Source organism: Eucalyptus grandis, chromosome 2 (genome assembly GCF_016545825.1).
Source record: "Eucalyptus grandis isolate ANBG69807.140 chromosome 2, ASM1654582v1, whole genome shotgun sequence".
NCBI classification, from domain to species: Eukaryota; Viridiplantae; Streptophyta; class Magnoliopsida; order Myrtales; family Myrtaceae; genus Eucalyptus; species Eucalyptus grandis.
Window position 1 is genome coordinate 1,649,560 of NC_052613.1, and position 25,891 is coordinate 1,675,450.

Genomic DNA, 25,891 nt, shown 5'->3' on the forward strand with positions numbered 1-25,891 from the left:
GGCTTTTGGCAATCAGTCTAACTTGGAAAGAGGGGTGATATCAACTGATAGCTTTGCTTCCGACCGGTTCCTCCAATATTCCGCCTTTGATCGGGATAGCTAATTGTCCCGTCACTCTGACTTTTTATCGACGATGACAACAACGGTGACAGACAGTTTTGTTCTTTTCAAAACTCCAGGGCCCTTGGCATACGCTCCTCTAATCGATAAGAAAAGTTGCAAATCCACTACATCATCCGAATCATCTTATTCTCAACTCGATGGATATCCCTCTTCCGCTTGAAACGGGAAAAAGAGGGCTAGACAACATTAGACCCTCCCAGAAAAGTTTCCGCACGTATCTTATTAATCTCAAAGGTCAAAAACCTATAACTCCAAGATCTTTCGAGGAAGTCACGACGGTGGGAGCATCGGCTGTGCATCACCTTATCACTACATTCAAAGGAACTATTCCAATAACTAGAGCTCATAAAACTAGGAAAATATAAAGCATACCTCAAATGGATGCATGACAACAGTTTTGTTCCCCAAAGAGAGTATAAGGAAGGAAATAACAAAAAAAGTAGCTCAATCCCTAAAACGTTTCCAAGAGCATATATAATGTCACGTCTCGACCCTTCGAACACATGCCCATCCTTGCCGGTCGATATAATAGCGATGTCTTAGGACGCATTGCTAACCCATTCTATTTTAGTATGCATGTGGAAGCATATAAATAATCCACAAACAATAAAACAATGAAATAGGAAAGCATTGCCAACTTTTTCAAACCAAAACTAACCTTTTATAAACACACAGGTTTATTTGCAACATCAGGTCGCTTACAAAAATATTAGCTTAATCAAAAAGGGATTGTCCTATGACTAACAAGTCAAACAGATTTGCCAATTATGTTTCTTTCACTTCCCCAAACTCTAGGACTTCAAGTCTTCCACGACCACCGTCTAGGGACTTGAAAATGTTATCCCACAATGAGGTGAGATGATGTCTTAGCGAGTTCTACTCCCTAAGACCCGATTAGGAAGAAAATATGCCCTAGGGGCACGAGTCGGAGGGCTTACCTTGGCTTCCGTTCCTCCCTGCAAGTCAGTTCAATTCATAAATACTGACATGTACATCATCCACTCAATTCAATCAAATCGAATCATCGATCAATCGACTCAATCGATTACATGTCATCAAGACCATCACATGGTCATTTCAATTATTCAATCTCAAATACTCACTCATAGCTCAACGAGCATAGCCTATCAAATTCTTGGCTATAAATCTCCGTCCAATGGACACAACCTATCTTTAGGTAGTAATCACGGCCTCATGAGCGCAACCTTTAATAGGTGGCAGATCTCGGTCATATTAGGCACGATCTCGATTAGGTGGTGAATCATGGCTCGATGGGCACGACCTTTAATAAGTGGCAAATCACGGTCTAATGGGCACAACCGATTCCAATTCGATGGCGAATCTCGGCCTAACTAGCATGGCTATACTTTTGTGGCTTTCTATGTCCACTCACAACCTTTCATAATTATTTCCCACTCAAACAATGACATTCTCCAAATTTGGGATAATTTCCTTATAATCGCCAATTCACTCAATTTTCACAAACCAGTACTCAATTAAATAAACAGACTACACCACAATAACCAGCATAAAATTTCGGTCATCGACTATCCCAGCCTAATTTTCAGAAAATAAGTAAATAAGTAAATAATTATGGAAAATATTAAATAAATGCAATAAATCCAACTTAGGCCTGTTATAGCTTAATTGGAAGCTGAGACGAGCTTGGAAATTTCCCGAGACTTGTTCAATAAATACTAGCGCGAGGCTACTTGCTAATGTCACTAACTAACCACCTAACATGCATTAGCAGATAATTAAATTAACTAATCTAATCTAATATATTCACCTAAACCATGCTTAATTAATCTAATTAACCCCTAAGCATAATTAACCTACTAAGCGAGGATTAGTGAGTGAACTCACTTGTTTAAATGCAAACCGTGAGGGCCATGCGACAACGGCCTCATTTCGAATTTTCGGCGGCGTCAACGGACACTCGGGCCGGGCCTAAAAGCCTTGCAAGCCCACAAAAATTTCTGGGCTTAGACTTGGGCTTGGGCCTACTTCTTGGGCTTCAAAACTAGGTTGGACTTGGGCTAAAATCCAACGGGCTAAGCTAGAATGGAAGTTAGGCTGAGCTGAAAATAGAAACTTGCCGGGCTTCGCTGGCTTCTTGGGCTGCTGGGCCGAACAACAAAAGAATAAGCTAGACTGGGCTTGAAGAAGATGCGTGGCCTGGAGATGCTGGAATTTGCTGGGCTGCTCGCTCACTTGGGCTGAACAAAGAAGCAGGTGGGCTAACCGATCCATGAGCGACGATAGGGGCTGCTGAAGACCACACGGAGGAGAAACGGACAAAAGCAGCTGCTGGCGAAGAACGTCCGTGGAGATGGGGCTTCGTTGGTGAAGGCGTGTAGCTGAGGGAGATGCACGTGGCTTCGTTGGAGAGAGGAACGGTGGAAGTTGCTGGCTGTGGACGTGGCTGGCGTGGCTTCGGCAGGAGGTGAGAGAGTCAACAAACTTGCTGGAGCTGACCGAAGAAGCTGGAAAACGGGCAGGTGGCAGCGGCTAAACATGAGCTGATTCGATGGTCTTCGAAAACGTGGGCGTGAGTGAGTGGATGCAGGGAAAAAGCATGGAGATGCTGGGCTGCAGATTTGTCGATTGTGGGCTGACGGTGGAAGGAAGAGAAGCGAAGGTGGCGTTGATGAAGTGAAGCTCGAAAGAGAGGGGGCTAGTGGACATCAAGGCAGAAGTTGAGACAGAAAGAAATCAAAATGAAGAGAAGCCGTGTAGAAGATGGGGACGGAGGAGGCTACGCACAAAGGAGAGGGGGGTAGAGTGGATGAGCGTGTTCAACAAGCTTGGAAGGGCTTAAAGTCAAACAATTTTATCTCTTCAATTAAAGCCTTTGTTCCCTATTTCTTTCCAATAATATAAGTCCATAATAAGTCAATCTTGATGCAAATAATGCACCCCCCAACCAAAGCTCCGAATTTCACCAATTTAATTTCAATTTCTTCACTCAATTCCCCAAATTGAGGTCCAATTTCGATGAAGAAAAATCTTGAACAATTCTCTGTAAATCCCTGCACTCAAAGGCTCGGCTTGGAAGTCCAAATTTCCTTTAATTTGGTCCATCCGAATTTCCGTTAATTTTCATGAACGTCCGAAACGATTTTTTGTAAAAATCTCGGAATCTCTGAAAAATTTTGGATGATGAGTCGACGTTCCTAAAATAGATCATGACACCATAGAACTTTCAATTTCTGAAATCGAGTTCAAATTTGCGGTTAATTTCAATCCGGCGTGCTTTTAGCATGACCTAGTCTACCGGGTAACTTTTAGGAATTTTCAGTGCAATTGAACCGTGATCAATTTATCTCGAGTCACATTGTACATCTTCGACACATTGGCGACTCTCGATTATCGTAAAAATCTTGAGGTTTCAATTATGGGCACCGGGTACCAAAACGATAGAAAAATCGGTCTAGTGCCGATCAACGAGTATTTTGCAATCATGTGGAATCACCCACACTCTGATCATATATCTCAGTCAAATTGACCTATCTTCGGTCTCTAATCGATTTTGATAGTGTCGTAATGACCCTTGCAGACTAACACGGTCAAGCAGTCGATTCATAGTCGAATTCTCAAGTCCATTACATTTAGATTCCTTAATTGCTTCTCCATATAGTCCAATTATCTCGTGAGAGATCAGCTCAAAGAATAGTACTATTGGCGCGTCAATGAAAGGCCCAATTTATTTAATCGAAAACAAATTCTAAAAATTCAAGTTGTCACATATAATCAAGCCAAAATTTCCCCTATTGATTGCCAAAACATGAATCTTCAGACTGGATATCATAGTAGAGCTTGGTTATAAGTGTTACGGAAAACAAGTGATCGAACAATAAAATAGACAGAAAAAGAAAATATATCGGACACGAGATTTACGTGATTCGGTTATAGAGAGCTATGTCCATAGGGAGAGAAGCAACAAATAGATCAAGTGATACAAGTAAATTACATATTTAATTACATATTTATGTTATTCAAACACTCGGGGTTTCCCAAGTCCCAATTATACCCAATGATGCATGCAGTGTTTAGTTTTGAAATTCCTCACGAAATAATATTTTAATCTCACAAAGGAATTACACATCTTATCACAAGATTTCACGACTACAAACACTAATCTTCCTTAGATGTAATTCACGAACAAACCCACGAAGATAACCCGCTACCCAAGCACTCGATACGAGGTTTCAACAACCTCTGACAATGGCGTGCGCTCTTGCGACGGACGAACAGCCCATATATATATGTGCGTATGTCTCATTCTCAACAAAAGGCACACTTGTTGACTGCCTCCAACGTGGAAAAGAATCCCATGCAATCCGAAGTAAATTTGGTCAACAAAGTCAATAGAAAACAACTATTTCTTCACTGACTGCAATTGACAGAAGAAAATCCAAAGTCCAAATCTCCTTTGAATCCTTCTTGGCAATACCAATTAGGAAATCATTATCTATAATTTCCTTTTACACTTTCTTCCATCCCAACTATAATTCACCAAAAGAAGTTAACTTTGCTCAATTTTGGATGTCTGCACAATATCAATTCGGAATATTCAAACTTTCGCATTTGGGACAAACTCGAGATATATTTTAACAATAAGCTTCATATTTGAAATGGAATTATATGTGTATTTTATGTGCTGATTTCAGAAGCTAGCATGTCTTAAAATGCTCGAGATTATGTATTTGCCGACCAAGTACATGACATATTCTTAACTATAGAACTGTAGATCACAGATAGCGTGCTTCAGTAACAAGCAAAAGGTGATTGATTACTAAGTCGGAGAGAAGATTTTTAGCCAGCTTGTTCGCTCGTCTCTGCTGTCGTCTAGGAGAAGTGGGGTTTGGCTACAACCGTGAGGTTGGCAATTCTGTGCATTGTGATGCCAAAAACTTCGGTCATATCCAAATCCTTAGGCTGGGTCCCATGATGAAGCTCCCAATCGAAACTGTGAAGAAGTTGAGCTAAAGCAAGCTCAACACTGGCAGTTCCAAATGCAATAGCCGGGCAGCTCCTCCTACCAGCACCGAAGGGTATCAGCTCAAAATCCTGCCCTTTGAAGTCAATGTTGCTATTTTCATTAAGGAATCTTTCCGGTCGAAACGATTGTGGATCGACCCAGGATTCTGGGTCCCGCCCAATTGACCAAGCATTGACGAAGAAACGGGTTTTTGCTGGGATGGAGTACCCATCAATGGTTACGTCCTCCATAGATTCTCTGGGGCCTAACACTGGAGCAGGAGGGTGCAACCGGAATATCTCCTTAATGACAGCCTTCAAGTATGGCAGATGAGGTAGGTCAGTTTCTTGCACGGATTTTCTCTCTCCAAGGACGCTTCGTACTTCGGCTTGTGCTCTTTCCATGGCTTTTTGATTGATGACAAGTTCTGTCATTCCCCAATCAAGGGTTATGAATGTTGTATCAGTTCCTGCTGCAAACATATCCTGCAAAATCCATATGCTACGTATGAGAGGTTTCTTCCTGCTAAGGGATCTGCATGGCTATACAAGTGTATTGCTATTATAAAATACTGAACCAGAGGGAAGAATGATTCACAAACCAGGATGATGGCTTTAACATTGTCCCTGGTGAGAGGCATTTCACCACAACCGTTCTTCTGTATATCAAGTAAAACATCCACAAGATACTTGTGCAGCTCCGTAGCTTTATTTTCTTCCTGATGCTCTCTCAGTATCACATTGAAAAGATCATCAAAGCGCCGAAACGTGTGCTCAAGTCTGGATTTCATCCCGGTCAGGCTATGGATGAATTCCATTGAAGGAAAGAAATCTCCTATACTGAATCCTCCGAGCAACTCCCGAATGTCCTCCATCATCTTTTGAAACCCATGCCTGTCGTAGTCCCCTCCTGCCGAAAAATTCCTCCCAAAAGCTACCCCACAGAGAACATCATTTGCATATAAACCAAGCAGCTTAGTTAGATTTGTGGTGCCTGGATAAGACTCTGTAATCCGGTCAACTAACCGAGCAACTTCTTCTACCCTGACATGACTGTATGACTGAACCCGTTTTGCACTAAGCAGTTCAAGTACGCAGATTTTTCTTATATGCCTCCAATAAGCACCATAGGGGAGAAGACCATGTCAGTGCAGTCATAGAACAAGCGTTTGGCAGAGAAAATCTGAGGACGGCTCGAAAGTGCGAGGTCGTGGGTTTCATTACCTCCTTCGCCATTTTAGCTGAGGAAACAACTATGGTTGGGATTTCACCAAGCTGTAAGAAGATGATCGGGCCGTAAGTTCTCGCAAGGTGGTGGAGGGATATGTGTGGCAATTTGCTTAGCTGATGGAGATTGCCGAGAATCGGTAACTTGGGAGGGCTTGGTGGGAGGTTGTACTTCCTTTTCCTAAATTTTTTCTTTGAGAGAACTGCAATCACAGCCATTATTACCAAGGTTGAGAGAAACAGATGCTGAAGGAGAGCCATTTCCTGTTGTGAATATTGATGGCAAGTGAATTGGACAAAATAGCTGAATGGAAGGAAAGGAAATTGACAGAGCAGCACGAAATTCCACTATAGAAACAAGCGATAAACAAAAATTACAATCACTTGAGCACTCAAACACTCTCTCGATATTTCATAACCCCTAATTACGCCTAATAACTCACATAGTGTTTGCCCCTCACAATTCCTAAAATCTCAATCAAGGAATTAAACAAATTCTAACCACAATCACTCAAGTGTAATAAGAGATAAGAAAATCTCTTTCAAGCAGAACTCTTTGCACAATCCTCTTTATGTAGTCTCAGAATTCTCTCTCTAGCCACCAAGGACTTGGCTCCCCTTCGTTCCCTCTCTCCCCCTTTTATAAGAATAAAAGTTGCCAGGAGACAAATCAAGCCGCAACTTCGGCGCCTCCCACATTAATTCTCCTAGATGTGCATCGAGGGAAATGATTACCTTTGATTTCCTCCTCTTTCACATTCACATGACCTTTGACAAAGTAGACAAAGGGCAAGAAGGGAACACATGTTAATGCAACGTGGGCCACTTTCCTCTTCCCTCCATTCATTTGATGCATGGGCGCATGGCTTGAAGATGGACATCTGTTGACACCCAAAGTTGATTTGATTATCAGTATACATGCACTTGGAACAAAGGTGAGAAATATGTAGCATATGGACAAAAATAAGCGAGATTCGCGTGCACAATGCACAAATATCATCTTTTATATATTGCGCCATCAACAAAGTAGACAAAGGGCAAGAAGGGAACACATGTTAATGCAACGTGGTCCACTTTCCTCTTCCCTCCATTCATTTGATGCATGGGCGCATGGCTTGAAGATGGACATCTGTTGACACCCAAAGTTGATTTGATTATCAGTATACATGCACTTGGCACAAAGGTGAGAAATATGTAGCATATGGACAAAAATAAGCGAGATTCGAGTGCACAATGCACAAATATCATCTTTTATATATTGCGCCATCAACAAAGTAAACAAAGGGCAAGAAGGGAACACATGTTAATGAACGTGGGCCACTTTCCTCTTCCCTCCATTCATTTGATGCATGGGCGCATGGCTTGAAGATGGACATCTGTTGACACCCAAAGTTGATTTGATTATCAGTATACATGCACTTGGCACAAGGTGAGAAATATGTAGCATATGGACAAAAATAAGCGAGATTCGCGTGCACAATGCACAAATATCATCTTTTATATATTGCGCCATCAACAAAGTAGACAAAGGGCAAGAAGGGAACACATGTTAATGCAACGTGGGCCACTTTCCTCTTCCCTCCATTCATTTGATGCATGGGCGCATGGCTTGAAGATGGACATCTGTTGACACCCAAAGTTGATTTTGATTATCAGTATACATGCACTTGGCACAAAGGTGAGAAATATGTAGCAAATGGACAAAAATAAGCGAGATTCGCATGCACAATGCACAAATATCATCTTTTATATATTGCGCCATCAACAAATACAAGAGCAGACATGAAGTGTCAACTCTTTTTCACAGTTACTATTCATGAGTAACTATTTATAAGGTCAAACCCAAATTAAAGTCATAAGGACACTGCCCATTGGAATACATGTCTTATATAAGCATTAAACGAAACTAAGGAGTGGCCAATAATACAATACAACGAAAAGCTAGATTGCCAATAATACAACATGGATGGCCAACTGTGGCATCCCAAAATTCAAAGCCAAGCCATAAGGTGTGTTAAAGTTCCTAATTAGGTGATAAAAATTTCATATGGCTTATGCTTTAGCCATTAGTCTTTTAATTAGATGATTTGTGCATATGTTTGGGAGAATTTAAATATGATAAATTAATAATTTATGCTTGGCCATGTACTTTATAAATTAAATTTCAATAAATGAAATGTCACAAGACTTTAGCCAAGATGAAAATTGAAATTTAAAAATATTTATAGAAGAAATTCAAAAAAAAAAAAAAAAAAAAGGAAAAAGAGGGTCAAAATTCGATTGGGCCTTAAGCCCAAGAGTGGAACTTTAATGGGCCAAGTTGGCCGGCCCATTGAAGCCCACAAGTGGGCTGCCGACCAGCCCAAGAGGAGGCCCAAGAAGTGGCCGGATGGCCCAACCCAAGCCCAAACCCAAATTCAAAAAAATTCAATATGACAAGTGGCAAAGGGGAAGGCCATGCATTGGCTGGTTTGTAGGCAAGTAATGATTGTTAATCATGAGGATTTGGGGGTATAAGAAGGGAAGAGAGAGAGAAGGTGGCCGGATTTCTTTTGGCGGAGAGAGAGGTGAGAGAGAGAGAATTCGAGAAAGAGAGGGAGAGGCCGAGAGAGGAAGGAGGTAGAGCCGAGGGGTTGTCGCCGTCCGTCCGCCGTGTGCTGCCGTGTTCGCCACCCTACGCCGTCGACCGTCCATCCTAGAGGCAAGTGTGAGTCCTATAGCTTCTCTTTCATGCTTGTATGTCGTTTGCATGTTGAGTTTTTGGATGTTAGATGAGAAAAAAACCGAAGCATGGATGAGTTGTGTGTGAATGGTGTGACTGTTCTTGCTCGGATTGTTTGAGTCAGTAACTTGTTTGAGCTTGCATGTGTGTTTAGAGTCCGATTTCGGCTTCGATTTCTCCATGAGAGTTGTAGCTAACATTTTTAACTACAAAATACTGAAATATCGTGGAAAATTATGGAGATTTAAGGGGTTAAAGTCTCATCATACGGAAACCTCAGATCTGGAGAGTTTTTACTGACCTCTTGCTGGATTCGTGATTGCATGTTGGTTTATGATGAAAATCTCACTTCGATTTCTTCATTAAAGTTGTAGGAGACATCTTAAAATACAACATAATCAAATTTTAAGTGAAATGAACAAGTATAGCCTAGTAAATCGACTAGATCTTGAAGATGATGATTCTGGTGATGTATTTCGAGATACCCGAGACTTCAAGGACCTAAATGATGACTATATTATGGTTATTTGACTTATATTTCTTCATGAAACTTATAGAGAATATCCTTATGTATAACATATCCAAATTTCAGAGGAAACGAAAGATAATAGGTAGGTGAAATCTCAATATTTCGGAGATGTGTACACTGGACGATGCGGTAATGGATCCAGAAGTTTCGTGAGGTTTTATAAAATAATATAAAAATAATCTGGCTTGAAGTTATTCATTAAAGTTGTACGAAAATGTCTTGGCTATTAGTCTGTAAAATTTCGTAATTTTTGGAGGCCGTATGGATATTTTAATCAATTTCTTCGGAAACTGTGCATTCTGGTTTTATCCGAATATTATGTGTTGTTTTGTGGAAATTGTGAAATTGTGTGAAATTCAATTTGGCCATGAATTTTGCATGAAATTGTCATCCTATTGGTTTGTTTAATGATTGCTTGAATTTTTATAATTTTGGGAATTTATAGATATTGAATTTAATATTTATTTATAAAAAAATAATAAAAAATAATAAAAATAAAATAAAATGGATTATTTTATTGGCCATGAATTCCATTGATTAATAGTTATGCATTGTTGCATGTGTGATGAGATATTGGCATATGTATGACATTGAATTGTGATGCATGTGTGAATTCTATGCCAAGTATGACTTGTTTGATGTCACGCCATATGCCATGTTAAATTGAGATCAAAATAATGGTAAATGTGGATGATGATAAGTGAGGAAGTGGTTGTGGTGGAGGATGAGGCCGGAATGTATAGAGATGCATTGCCGGATTTCCTTGGGAGATTCGGGATGCCGAAATGTGGGGGCGGAAGCCTGTCGGAGTCTTTGCCAAAGGAATGCCTCGCGATGCCGGGATTTGGGGTGCGGGATGCCCGGCCAGGGGAGTGTAAATGCCGGAAGCCACATCGGAGGTTTTTGCCCGAAGGAATGCCTCGTGATGCCGAGTTGGGATGCGAGATGCCCGAAATGTGGGGGCCGGATGCCGGTGGCTGGGAGGCTGAATCTTTGGAAGCCTCGGAGGTCTTTGCCCGGGGATGATGAAAATGATGATTTGAGGAATGGGTGATGTGGTGATCAAATTGAGAAACTAAAAGTGGAAATTAAACCATGATATGATATGCATGATGATATGCATGATGATATTGATGATGATATGTGATGTGAAATAATGATGATCACCCATGATATGATATGCATGATGATATGCATGATGATATTGATGATGATATGTGATGTGAAATAATGATGATCACCCATGATAGGGTATGCATGATGATATGATGATGATGATGATAATGATGATGATATATGATATGCACGATGACATGTGTAATGTAATGATGTCATGATGATGATGCGTGTATGATGTAATGATGCCATGATAATGATGACATGTGTAATGTGATGATGTCATGATGATGATGACATGTATGATGTAATGATGACATGATAATGATGACATGTGTAATGTGATGATGTCATGATGATGATAACATGTATGATACGATGATGATACACATGTATGTGTTATAAATTGATATGATGATGCATGATAATATGCACATGGCTTTGAGGTAAGTAATGCCTGTAATGTATGTATGAATTGCATGATGCATTGAGTTGTTATTGGATTTCCCTATCTGCTGAGTGGTTGTACTTACCCCTTTGGGGACCAACATTTTAGATTAGCAGTATGCCGCTTCCTGCCGTCACGCGGGGAGTATTTTATAGTTTATCATTCGATGTAGAGGTCGAGTGTGCTGAGATAGACTGTGCCTCTGTTCCCGAACTGACTTTTATTCGAGTACGCTGTCTAGTGATGTACGACGTAGGCCTGGTCAGGGCCTGTCATTCGGGAGTTCATATCCGTACATGTTCGTTGGGATGGAGCGTGCGAGGATGTTGCCGCCGCCACCGCCCGATGCACCGGGTTGGGTGTGAGACCCGTGCGCGACGAGTAGGAGCTGTTTCTTTTTGGGGATAGTTAGCCGACACCGATGATGGGGAATTTTGCACGTGTGATGTAGAGGTCGAGGTTTCTTTTTGAGGTTTTAGGCTAGACATAGCTGAGTCCTAGCTTTTCCTTTTTGTTGTACCGACCCAAAAGAAGTCCCATCTTGAAAATATATGTAAATAAAGTGTCGTGGCTTGTTTATAAAATTATGGTGATTAGTGGTGTGTATTTATATCATGGTTGGTAGGGGGAGAGACGTGATGTTTTAATTTGCTTCCGCTAATGAGTCGCGCTGGGACCGCTTTGTTAAAAAAAAAAAATGTGTCTACGAATTAGGACACTTCTTCAAAGCAGAAAGGTAATAAGGTGTAACATTGGCGCTGGTGACGACTTGCGAAGGGTTCGGGGTGTCACACCAACGGGTACCAATAATGCAATGTATGGTCTGCAACGTACGAGCAACAAGTACCAATAATTGAACGTACCAGCGACAAGTACCAATAATGCAACGTAAGGCTGGCAAGTTTTTTTGTTTTTTTTTCATTTGATCAGGAGATGACCATCCTGTCTCCATTGCCTTCTCACTTCTTTGGATAACATTTTTCCTGTTCCACCTTCTTCTTCTTTCATCTATGTTTTCTTATTCTGCTTGCAGAATTCCAGGTTGGAGAATCTCAAAAGGATTCGCACCTTTTTAGGATGTATTTGATTGACTTCTGAAGAAAACTTTTAGAAAAATATATGAAGGATTTTAAGTTAAGGGATCTTTTAAAAATACAAATTATGTTTGTTAAATTATAATTTGAAAGTCCATTATAAAATACATCTGAACAAAATAGTGTTTAGAGAGATTATATTTACAAAAAGTTTTTGTGATTAAAAAAAATTCATCAAATGGAAAATAAAAAATTAAGCCAACGAGGGCAGGTAACCACTAGCGAGCGAAATCTACCGCTGGTGGCCGACATTTGAGGTTGCAAGACCTTAGGCAGCCCTAAAAGACAACTTACGAGGGTTGTTGGGGGTCGGACGACCCCTGAAGACCACCGACAAGGGCCACCTAAGGTCGGGCGACCCCGACAAAGGCTGCCTAGTCATGTGACCTTAGGTGGCCCTTCACGGAGGTCGTGTGACTCAGATCTAAATCGTCGGAGGTCACATGACCCAAATCTGAGTCGCCAAAAGGTCATGCGACTTCACTACCATCTAGATCTGGGTTGCCAGAGGTCACGTGACCTTGACAAGGGTCACCTGGTCACATGACCTTTGGTGGCCCCTCTCAAAGGTCATGTGAGCCAGACTTGGGTCTTAATGATGCAACTCGTATGGGGTTGCCACAACTAGCCAAGGTTGCACGACTAGTCGATGATGGTTGCCAAGGTAGCCGCGACCTTGCCGGCCTCTCTCCATCCCATTGTCGACCCATCACAGCCACACGCAACCACGCCATGCAACTCAACGGAGAAGAAGATGAACAGTGAATCACAAGGGCAAAAACGCAAAAACAAAAAATTGAGTGGGGATAGTTTTGGAACAAAATTTTTATACTAAACCCTAGGGAGGTCTTCAGAAAATGCTAAAAGCTCAAGGCAACCTAGGACCTACCTTGGGCTTTTAGCCTTTCAAAGACAAACATTCCCTCAAGGTGGGTTTCTAAAATTTTACTAAAAACCCAATATTTGGTCAAATGGGCTTTCAACACCCAAGGTAGGTCCTAGATGCACCCTTAGGAGGAGATTGAGAGGAGCTCGATGGTATTGAGAAAACTCCGTAATATATAGGAAAGTGGAAAAAAAATAATCCGTGATTCCTTATGAGTTTGATAGATGCAAGTGTTGTTTATGCCTCAAATAATATCCGCATAAAAGGAACTTAGATATACAAAGTGAAAATATCCAAAATAGTTTGGAGGACCTATCTGAACATGTCTATAAGAATAGGAAGTTCCTTATGAGCTACACTACTTTAGAGGTATTAAGGTGAACAGTCTATAGGATCTTGATTACCATTGTACTAGAAATGGGAAAATTACCAAAAAAGTCCTAAACCTATTACAATTGTATCAATTCAGTCCTAAACTTTTTTTTTTTTGCCAATTTAGTTCTAAACCTTTTGTTTTTGTTCTAGTTCAGTCCATCCAGCCATGCATAGTCGGAAAAATCTAATGTGGCATCCTAGTTAGCGTCGGTCGGCGTTGCCGATGTTGACATGGCACCGGAGAGCAAAACGTCGTCGTTTTGCTTAAAAAAAACAAATAAAAGCCAAAGAGAAAAGTCGTGCGGCTGCTCCTTGCTTCTTTTCAAAATCATCTAAAAAACCCTAGTGAGATCTCCTCCAAAATTCTTGTAGATTTTGAGTTGATTTGATCTCTCGTCTTGTGATTTCCTCAATATCCTTCATGAATCAAGCCCCTTTTTGGCCAACGCCATTGTTTGTCGGTTCTTGCCCGAATCGAGAAGACCTAAAGACCCAAAGACCTAATTCGGCCACAACTTGACCCAATTTGTTTGTTGCTACAATTGAGAAGACGAGAGACACAAAAACCCGAAGACTCGAAGACTCGATTTGCCCACAACTTGACCCGATTTGTTCATCCACAGCAAACACAAGCAAGAGAGGTGGTCCTAATTTGATTGTGTTGTCGATAAGTGGTGAGCTACGTGGTGGGTGGTTGTGAAGTCAATCAAAATCTGTCAAAAGGTATATTGTCGTGGGCCTAAACTGTGTTTTGTTTCTATATTTGTCTTTGTTGTGTTCCCAAATTATTTTGTCTCTATGATTGTCTTTGTCATGTTCCCAAATTATCTTATTTCTTCGCGTGCGTTGAACAAACCAACCGTTTGGTTTTAAACTGAAAGTAGATCAGTGATTCTGAGCAAATTAACTTCAAAGTTTAAGCATAGAAGTACACTCTTCAGCCGCCTAAACAATGAAACTATTGTCAAAAATCCTGAAAAGCCAAAAGACGATATCCATGGAAGTGATGGTAGGAAAGAAGTGAGATAATATGAAGTAACATTCTAAAATTAAAGCCTTGTGAGCCATGTTGCTTGTAATACATTGACCTGCTATATCTGTATACAAAGAACCTAGCATCATGGTCTTTTTTTATCCTTCATTAGTTGCAAAAAAACAAGATCACGTCTACTATGGGAGAAAAACTTCTTTTATCAGCCCTAAGATTTTTGGCATTGGCTTCAAGTAGCTATACAAACCAAATATCTAACTTGAAAGCAAACTAATTTTATGCCACTATTCACCTTGAACTCTCATATCATAGGTACTAGATATTAATTGACCTACTTAATTCCTATAAATTAGAGAGAATTTTCATTTGTAATTGTGAGACGGGAAGGATTTTGCACTTATGCTCAAGTCAAACTCTTTATATTTATTTAGCACTTTTGGCCATTCATGTTAAAATCTCCATTATGTGGCTTCTTACAACATATATTGTGTTCTTTTGTGTAGGGTTGAGATGAGCGACAAGTCAGCATGGGCTTGCCTTTTCCATGGTGGAAATTTTTACCGTCACCCAATGCTTGAATATGTTGGGGGTAAGATTGATTTGGTAAAAATTGATATCGGTTCAAGGAGCTATGAAAGCTTCATTAGAGATATTGAGAATGGGGTAAATTGTAAATTTGAAAAGCTTTATTTTAAGTTTCCTGGAAAGTCTCTAGAAGATGCGCTGAGATATATATGGAATGAGAGCAATGTCATTGATTTACTTTTTAGTTATTTGCATCATGGGTTAATTGAGATATGGAGAAAATTTTGCAATCGATGAGGCAGTTGAGGGTGATGGTCAAGGGGTTGGTGTGGGTGTGGGTGTGGGTGTGGGTGAGGGTGAGGGTGAGAGTGCTAGTCCAAGTGAGGGTTTTGGTCACGGGGGTGGTGAGGGTGAGGATGCTTGCCCAAGTGAGGGTGTTGGTCAAGGGATTAGTGTGAGTGCTTGCAATGATATTGGTTTAGCGAATGAGACAATTATTGAGCACGAGCATGACTTAGATCCTAACGACTTAGTTGATGAAGGTAATTTTATTGACATAGAGGGGGATATTCTGGATGACGACAATGATGATGAGACAAATTTTCTTGGCGATGTAAGATTTTGGACTGATGATGATGATATTGATAATGAAGAGCTTTTAGAAGCAAGGCAGAATATAATTGAGTTTCGTGGGAGGGTTACAAAGGATTTGATTATAGGGGAACCATCCACATCATTAGTATCATCTTAACCATTAGATGTGAATAGTGGAGTTGATGCTGAAGTTGGTTATGAGACGGAGTATTATGATACAGATGCCTATGACAGTTTGGGGTCTGATGTAGAGGGAGAAGATGATTTTACTAGAAAGAGAAGTAGGTTTCCAAGATATAATCATAAATGTGTTGTGCCTGTGTTTACTGTGGCTATAACATTTGATAGTAGTAGCCAATTCAAAGATGCTTTGAAAAAGTACTCAGTGACTAAATGTAGAGAGATAAAATTTACAAAGAATGATAAGAAGTTTGTTAGAGCAAAATGTGTTAATGAGAGTTGTCCTTGGAAGATTTTTGGCTCTGTTGATGCTCGTTTTGGATCATTTCATGCCAAGACCTTACATTCAGAGCATACTTGTAGCATTTGCTTCAAAAATAAGAGGGTGACAAGTTCTTGGTTGACAAATCATTATCTTTCTACAATAAAAGCAATGCCAACTATTAAAATTATTGCTTTCAATGAATTAATCAAGGAACATCTGGGTTTAGATGTAAGCATAGCTCAATGTATGAAGGCTAAGTTGTTTGCTTATAAAGTGTTGATAGGAAACTATAAGAAGGAATATGCAAAACTGTGGGATTATGTGGAGGAGCTTAGGGAGAAAAATCCTTGGAGTACTATTACATTGAAGGTTGAAAAGCCAGATATGTACTCTAAGGCATTGTTTGAAAGAATGTATATTTGCTTTAATGCTTGTAAGAAATGGTTTCTTAGTAGATGTAGGCAAGTTGTGGAGTTAGATGGTTGTTTCTTGAAAGGAATTTGTCAAGGTTAGATCTTATGTGTTATTGAAAGGGATGCAAATGATCGGATGTTCCCAATTACTTGAGCGATTGTCAGAGTTGAGAATAGCGACACCTAGACGTGGTTCTTAAAAGGAATTTCTTAGCGACACCTAGACGTGTTTCTTGAAAGGAATTTGTCAAGGTTAGATCTTATGTGTTATTGAAAGGGATGCAAATGATCAGATGTTCCCAATTACTTGGGCGATTGTCAGAGTTGAGAATAGCGACACCTAGACGTGGTTCTTAAGAAATTTGATGTATGATCTTAATATTTTTGACACATATGGATGAAGTTGGGTCATAATTAGCAACAAACAAAAGGTGAGTTCTTTAGTTAATTTTTATTTTTTATACTTCTTAGATAGCAACATTTATAAGATATGTTTTACATTGCAATCTTTTATAGGATCTTATAGGAGCTGTAGCTGATTTACTGCCTGTAGCTAAGCATAGGATGTGTGCTAGACACATCTATGCTAATTGGGGCAAGAAACATAAGGGAATACAAATGCAAAGACTATTTTGGCAATGTGCTAAGAGCAATACTAGGACAGAGTATGATGAACACTCTCAGGCATTGAAGAAAATTAGTCCTTATGCATATCATGATTTGGTGCAAACAGAGCCAAAACACTGGTGTAAGGCTTTCTTTAACACTGATGTGAAATGTGACATTGTTGACAATAACTTATGCGAAACATTTAATGGAAAAATTATACATGCTAGGTGTAAGTCCATATATAGTATGTTAGAGGAAATGCCGATAATGATAATGACAAGGATGCATAGACAAAGGGATGCATATGCTAAATCAATCAAAATGTTATCTCTTTATCTTTACATTTCCTATAATGCATTTTAATTTCTCTAGCTATAGATTTTAGAATTCGATGTGTGTTTGTATCCCGAGTGCATTATTGTTGATTAGATTATGATATTGTGTCATCTATCCTGATGCATTGTCATTGATTAGATTCCAATATTGTATCTCAATATTTTGGAGCAAAGTGTTGTCGATTAAATTTTGATACTATGTCTAATATCCCCAAATTGTGTTGTTGATTGAATTCTAGCATAGTTTGGGTTTGGTATTGTAATTTACGGGCTTTGTTGTTGATTATATTCCAATTTAGCTCAGTGTTTCACAATGTTGTTTGGATGCAGAAGTTAATAATTATTTTGCATTTTATATCCTATGTTTGGAATTGGAGTAAAACCTTTGTCCCTTTTAATAAAAACAGAAAAAGACTCTCGGTAAAAGATATTTCATTGCGAAGCAATTTGGCAAACAAAATCCCTTGCTCATGCTCGGATAAAGGTTGTGGAATAAGAAAAAGTAGTTGAGGGCATCATTTTCCTTTGCAACTAGTTTAGAAAGCATCTCAGTAACTTCTTCAGGTACAACCCATTCATAGATTGTTCAAGATGCTCATCGCCGATACCTTTTAGACACATCCAGGATTTTCATTCGTCTTCTTCTGACTATAATTCTGTGGCGCCTCTATCTCTATCAAGGGTTCTCTGTCATGCTATTAACATTGATGGTTTTATTAATTATTGTGATGGGCCTAAGTTGGCCCGTCCGCTCATGTTGGGCCTAAAAGCCTTGTCCACAAGATTATGGCCCATGGATGGAGGGATATGTTGAAGGGTTGTAACTTTTGGGGGAACGTCTTTTACAAAAGGGACACGTCCTTTGGAGAGGACGTATTTAAGGTGAAAAGAGAGGGAGGAACGCACCTTTTGACAATACGTACGTTCCTCCTCCCTCTCTCCCTCCAAAAGAAAAGGTAATAAAGAGACGACACTCTCTTCCCTTCAAGGCGAATTGACGTCATCGGATCGAATGGGATCAGTTTTCTTCGTCATATCAGCATTGGTGTTTAATCCGTGGACAATAAAGTACGCTCGATTTCGTGGTATGTCTTTGATCGGTGATACATATTTGTTTCTGGGCTCGTCTTCCACATTCATTTTAAGGGTTCAATTTAGTGTTGAATCCTATTTTTGGGAATTCAACAATCCCAACATTGATATTAGAGCAAGAGTTCATGTTTCACGATCCTTTTTTCATGTTTTCCCAACCCCTTTCATGTTTATGGATGATTTTTTATTGATGTTTTGTGAAACTAATCGGCCGACACCGATCAGGGCGGAAAAATCTTGACACCCGAGCACTGTTCATCCATTTTTTTTGAGTTTCTGTAAGTCAAAATCCATTTCGATGGCATTGGATAGAAGGTCTCATCGAAACGAGCGCAACGAGTGGTGGAACGCCGCTAAAGGCCGCCAGATGTGCCCCCACATGCAGCCGGAGCGAAACGACGTCTTGCACGCGCCGATTTGCAGGGGCAGGTGCGTGCATCACACGCGCATGCACGGCCGACACACGCATGTGTGACACACGTGCGTGTGTGCCGTCGCTGGCGCTTGCGAGGCACACGCCAGCTGACGTCATCATGACATCATTTGCACGCATGCCACCCGTGCCGGGTCGGACCGACCCCCGGCCCGACCAGCGGCCCGACCCGCTGACCTTAATTGTTGACCGTTGCTAACTGTTGACCGTTGACAACCGTTGACCGTTGACTTTGACCGTTGACAAAAAGAAAAAAAAAGAAGGAAAAAGAATTTGTTTCTTTTTCAATTATGTCTATGTGGGTTATAAGTAATCTATTTTTTGTTCAGCAATTGTTGCATTAATCATGGAAAATTATGTATTTTCCTTATGTTCATTATGGATTATAAGTGATCCATTTTAATTCTGCATTTGTTATAGGAACTATGATTCTTTATGCACGGATACCATTCCCAAGAACGGGCGAAGGAAGTGCAAGACTTAAAAGACTGATGACAGAGTTAACTAGTTATCGGTGGCATGACGGTGATTTAGTATCACATGTGATCAGGGTCAATCAGATGATATATGAAATCATCTAGAATGGTTATCTTATGCCGGATTTTGAGAAGGTGCCGGCATTGATGAACACTCTTCCACCCGAATGGCAAGCAGTGTTAGATCGCCTATGGGAGGTCAACGTGGTCCTGGGTTATAGGAGGCTAGTAGTAGCTTTTGTAAGAGAGTATTATATGATTGAGTTAACCAAAACTTCAACCCTTAGATTGAGTGTCACATGACGCAGAGTGAATGCGCCTTGGAGGCGACATGAAAGCTCTCAAAAAGTTTTTCCATGGTTGGCAAATGTGCCTTCAGATTTCTTAGATATTTTGACTAATAGATTAGCAAGGACTTTCCCTATTTATTTCTTAAATTAGTTTGAGATGTTTTGGATGTAAATATCTCTTTCTATGTTGATATTTTCCCCTATATATATTACTTAGTGTAGTGGATAGTTGTATTATGTGAAAGTATTATTATTCTATTGGATATCAAATATTATTTGATTTATGTTATTATTGATTGCTATGGATAGTTCATAGAATTTTTTGTAACTTCATAGAATTCATTTTGCATAAGACAATTATATTAATAATAGTTTTAAGTTAGGATTTTTGGAGGATGATTGGAAACATAGTGACATTTTGATTCTGAAACCTTACTTGAAATTGTTCACTAATATGATGGGTCTGTGCAAAGTGGATGCATAAATGATAGGCATTAATTATTCTTGCATATATGTCTGATATGTTCATATCAATGGTTTTAGCAACTAAGAACGTAATTGCCGATATGAATGGCAACATTTGTGAAATATTGAATATGAAGATTCAATATATGCTAGAAAAGCAAGAAGCACTAGAAGCTCTTGACCATGTTATGGAAGATCTTGAGGATGCCGTGCGCCACCTTGAGCTAGTAAAGGACCGTCTAACGGTATTTGAGCCGAAAATAGATATTTGCAATGCTGGTTCTAGCTCAAAAAGGGCTTTGAGCTCTAAGCGCAAGCGTATTGATTCGTTCAATATGTGGGAATGCAAAAGATCAAGTCCTTATTGCAAGAAATCAAGAGTTAACCAACACAAGAGAGGAAAACGTCCTCAAGTGAAGAAAATGTCAAGGGTGAGATGTTACAATTGTGACAAGAAAGGTCACTATACTCGCAACTGTTGTGAGCTGAAAAAGGTAAACACGTCTTGTACATTTGAGAACTTTGCTTATGTATCAAGTTCTGTATTATTGGTTGAATCGAATCCTTTGTGGATTGTAGATTCAAGAGCAACAGACCATGTAGCGAAGGATAGAGGATCTTTCATGGAATTCCGATGAGGACCAACTGAAACTAAGTGGATCTATGTAGGAAATAACTCCAGAGCTAAAGTTAAAGGGATTGGCACCTGCCAATTGAACATGCGTGGTGGACGCACCTTGTTCCTACATGATGTTCTATATGCTTCGGAGATTCGTCGAAATTTAGTGTCTGTTTTAGTGTTGGTTAAGCTTGGTTTTAGCGTGAACTTCCGTAATAGCGGTGTACATTTGTATTTGGATACAAACTACTATGGTTGTGGTCATTTTCTGGATGGTTTTATTGTACTAAATGTTGACTGTGGTGATGTCAATATTTGTTATTCCATTTTCACGTCTTCTACTTCATATGATAATGATGTGAATGTGTGGCATGCTAGACTTGGTCATATTGGCCAACAACGTATGAATAGACTAGCCAAAGATGGCTTGTTGGGCAACATTGAATATGTCGATTTGCCCATATGTGAGCATTGTCTAGTATAGAAAACGACAAGAAAACCATTTGGAAAATGTAAAAGAGTTTAATTTCCTTTATAATTAATCCATTCTAACCTCTGTGGTCCAATAAATATAAGAGGAAGGCATGGGGCTGTTTACTTTATCACATTTATCGATGATTATACTCAATTCGGATATATCTATTTGATTTCTCATAAATCTGAAGTATTTAGTTGTTTTAAAAAGTTTATGAACTTGGTAGAAAATCAATTAGATAAGAAAATAAAAGTATTGAGATCCAATTGAGGACGATAATATTTGTCTGATGAGTTCATAAAATTATGTGATGAAAAAGGAATAGAAAAACAGTTGTCTATTCCATATACTCCTCAACAAAATGGTGTTACGGAGAGAGGGAACATAACCCTATTGGAAATGGTTAGGTCCATGATGACGCATGTTAATTTACCTATCACTTTTTGGAGTGATGATTTGTTAACTGCTGCCTATATACTTAACCATGTGCCTTCCAAATCAGTTACTTCCACTTCATATGAGTTATGGACGGGTAGAAAATCGAACTTAAGTTTTCTTAAGCCATGGGGTTGTGCTGCCTGTACTCATGAACCCTCTCACAAGTTTGGGAAATTGGGTCCCACAAAAAAGAAGAGTATTTTCATAAGATACTCCGAACACTCGAAATGATATGTGTTCATAGGTGAGCAGGAAAGTGGAAGTATAACTAAATTTGAATCACGGGATATCACATTCTTAGAAGATGAATTTCCTAATAAGGGGGAAATAGAGGAAGATTACTCCCTATTTGAAACCTTGAATCAAGATAATGAACTTAATAAAGTTCGTCCAAGTGGGAGTAACATAAGAAGTGAAGAATTTAATTCAACTCACTCTTAATTACAACCACATGATGAGATGATATCATCATTATCTAATCCGAGTGGGAGCATGGTGGGGAATGATGTGCAAAGTGTACAATCTCCCATACGGCGAACAAGTCACAAAAGTATTCCCCTTTGACATTTTGGCATTGAAGGGAAACTTTCATGGTTGCTCCATAAGATGAGGATAAGTCAAGAAATATTAATGAGGCTCTAACTTGCCCTAGTAAGGAAAAAATGGATTCATGCAATGGAAGAGGAGATGGAGTCAATGAAGTCAAACCAAGTTTGGGAACTGATTGATCTTCCAAAAGGACGCAAAGCTATTGGGAACAAGTGGGTTCTCAAAATAAAGCGTCAAGCTAATGGCTCGATATAAAGGCATAAGGCTTGCCTTGTGGCGAAGGGGTATAATCGACATGAATGAATTGATTTTGAAGAAACATTTTCTCCTATAGTGAGATTGACCTCGATTCGCATTATTCTGGCAATAATGGCTATTATGGATCTTGAGTTACATCAAATAGATGTAAAGACTGCTTTCCTCATTGGAGAATTAAAGGAAGAAATATATATGGAACGACCTGCTAGTTTCATTATAGAAGGCTAAGAAGGAAAAGTATATCAACTTTTGAGATCGATATATGACTTTAAGCAGTCATCGAAACAATGATATATACGTTTTCATAATGCCATAATGGGATGTGATTTTACAATGATTGATGATGATCATTGTGTATATATCAAAAGATCCAAAGATCAATTTGTGATCATATCATTATATGTTGATGATATACTAATTACTAGAAGTAATAATGAGTTTGTTAATATTGTCAAAAGTTGGCTATCTTCCAACTTTGAGATGAAAGACATGAGTGAGGTTACATACATTCTTGGAGTTAAGATTTCAAGGAATGGTTTGAAGAGATCATTGTCTCTTTCGCAAGAAACATATATAAATAGGGTTTTTGAATGATATCGTATGCAAGACGATACTCCTATTGCAAAAGGCGAAGGATTAAGCCACAAATTGTGTCCAAGGACTCCACAAAAGAATGAACAAATGCAACATGTTCCTTATGCTAGTGCTGTTGGAAGCTTGATGTACGCTATGATGTGTACAAGACTTGACATATGTTTTGCAGTTGGAATGGTGAGTAGATACCAATCCAATCCAAGTCACGCACATTAGAAAGCCGTTAAGAGAATACTGAGGTATCTAAATGGAACCCCATTGATCATACGTTGAGTTATCAAGGAAAAGATCTGCGACTCGAAGACTATTTAGATGTTGATTGGGGAAGAGATTTAAATGAAAAGAAATCTACCTCTGGATTTGTTTTCTTTCTAAATAATGGCGCCATATGTTGGAGCAGTAAGAAACAAACGTGTATAGCCTTGTCCACGATGGAAGCTGAATTCATGGCATTATCAGCAGCAGTACAATAAGATATTTGGCTTAAGAGATTTTTGAATCATGTAGGTGTTATTGGATATGCTGTAAATCCATTATTGGTTAACTGTGATAGCCAAGCAACTATAGCGTACACCAAATATCCAAAATATCATAGCAAGACCAAACATATAGATACCAAATATAACTTTGTCAAAGAAATGGTTACACGAAAGGATGTAAACTTACAGTACATATCTACGCATAGAATGGTAGCAGATTCTATGGCAAAATCAATACCTAGAGATGTGTTTTATAGTCATGTAAAATCTCTAAGACTGTGTAGAGGCGGATGTACTGAATATTGTAATTTCCTTGAAGTGTTCACATTTAATGAATTTGTGTTTTTCATCATTAATGCCTATGAATTTTTGTTTGACGTTTATGCATCTTAATGCTCAGTGCATTATATTAAGTTGAGAAAGTATGTCGGACAGATAAAATATTAGTCCACTCACACGGATAATCGCATCTATTTACTGTGTGATAAATAGAGTTGAGATAGTTTTTAAGCTTATTATCTAGGTGATAATCAAGAGTTCAAGCTTAAAATATATATGTCGCCTTAACTAAGTGTTAAGATGAGGACATGATATGTGCTATGTCCGAAAGTAAAATACCCCACATATTTTACTTTATCTGTCTAAGATGTCAGTTGTGAGTTATGATGAATTCTGTGAATGAGTAGATGTGTGAACTCAAGTTAGACATTATGTATGTCTGAACTATCATTTGTACAATATTGAAGGTATAGACATACGCTCCATGGGAAAAGAGTTAATACCGTAATACGTATTTCTTACTACGTATGCATGAAACGACCAATAAGAGTGGCAAAAGTTTGATCTCAACTTTTATGCCGTGAGAGACTCTTAGGAAAAAGAGTTCCTCAATTTTAGTGCCCTCATGACTCTTACTTATTCTCAAGATTTTTATTTAGTGTTTGCTATCTTAGGATGTTACCAATGATCATGAATTAATTCGATCTAATGAGACATTTCTAGAAAAGCAAGTTGAACTGAAATTGAGAGTTTGAAGAAAATGGGAAGATCGAATTTGGAGAATCACATATTAGTTTTGTGTTCACTGGTCGACCAATTATGACTGTCTTTGGGATAATCATAATTGTGAATACAATATATCGTTGTTTAAAAAGAGATCAAGAGAGATATAAATGTGATCGATCGATCTAGGGTACTGCATACTAAATCTACTCAAAGTATGATGCCAATTATGAGTTGCTATATATTCCTAACAGATGTATAGTAACGAGCTCTCAAAGTATGCTGGTCGCACAGATTACTCACCGGTATGAATGTTGAAGAGAGGTAAAAAGGATCATGTTCGGCCCACCATGTGCAAGCGGGAGATGATGGTTTTATTAATTATTGTGATTGGCCTAAGTTGGCTCGTCCACCCATGTTAGGCCTAAAGCCTGGCCCACAAGATTAGGGCCCATGGATAGAGGGATATGTTGAAGGGTTGTAACTTTTGGGGGGACGTCTTTTACCGAAGGGACACGTCCTTTGGAGAGGATGTATTTAAGGGGAAAAGAGAGGGAGGAACGCACCTTTTGACAGTAAGTACGTTCCTCCTCCCTCTCTCTCTCTCCAAAAGAAAAGGTAACAAAAGAGACGACACTCTCTTCCCTTCAAGGCGAATTGACATCATCAGATCGAACGGGATCAGTTTTCTCCCTCATATCAGTGTTGGTGTTTAATCTGTGGACAATAAGGTACGCTCGATTTCGTGGTGTGTCTTTGATCGGTGATACATGTTTGTTTTTGGGCTCGTCTTTCACATCTGTTTTAGGGGTTCGATTTAGTGTCAAATCCTGTTTTTGGGAATCCGACAATCTCAACAAACGTTGTTCACACGTGCCCATACGCTAAGTTTTGCAGCATCTTTGACTCTCAACGTCGACCCTAACTGTTTTTTGTTTTGTTTTGTTGGACCTATGTATACAAAGAAATTGTATCATGGACGTTGGACCACATAATGCCTGCATAGAACCTATGTTAGAAACATTGCAATGTCAGAAACTAGGATAAACGGGTAGAAGGAATTTGAGATGCGAAATCTGTCTTAAGATCAATACCAAACAACCGATTGTTAATCAATGCTAGCGTTGGGTTATTTGAAGGAAGTCTTTGGTTGACATATGTCGCATGTCACAATGACAGTCGGCATATACGACTTGATTAAGTGAAAACAAAGGAGCCGTGTGGGAGTAATAATAAAACAAGTGCTTGGCAGAGTTCTTGGCCATCGCGGTCGAGGATACAACTATGGTTCAGACTTTGCCAAGCT

The 25,891-nt window shown here is 39.3% G+C and overlaps 1 protein-coding gene across 1 annotated transcript; it reads right to left on the minus strand.

The window, feature by feature from the left end:
• Window positions 1-4,895: 4,895 nt before the first annotated feature.
• Window positions 4,896-6,224, minus strand: LOC120289877 (cytochrome P450 71AP13-like). The gene is made up of 2 exons (XM_039305261.1): window positions 5,709-6,224; window positions 4,896-5,592 (listed from the first exon to the last, which is right to left on the minus strand). Exons 1-2 carry the CDS (start codon window positions 5,982-5,984, stop codon window positions 4,975-4,977), a joined length of 894 nt encoding a protein of 297 aa, XP_039161195.1. The 5' UTR covers window positions 5,985-6,224; the 3' UTR covers window positions 4,896-4,974.
• Between the last annotated feature and the right edge of the window lie 19,667 nt (window positions 6,225-25,891).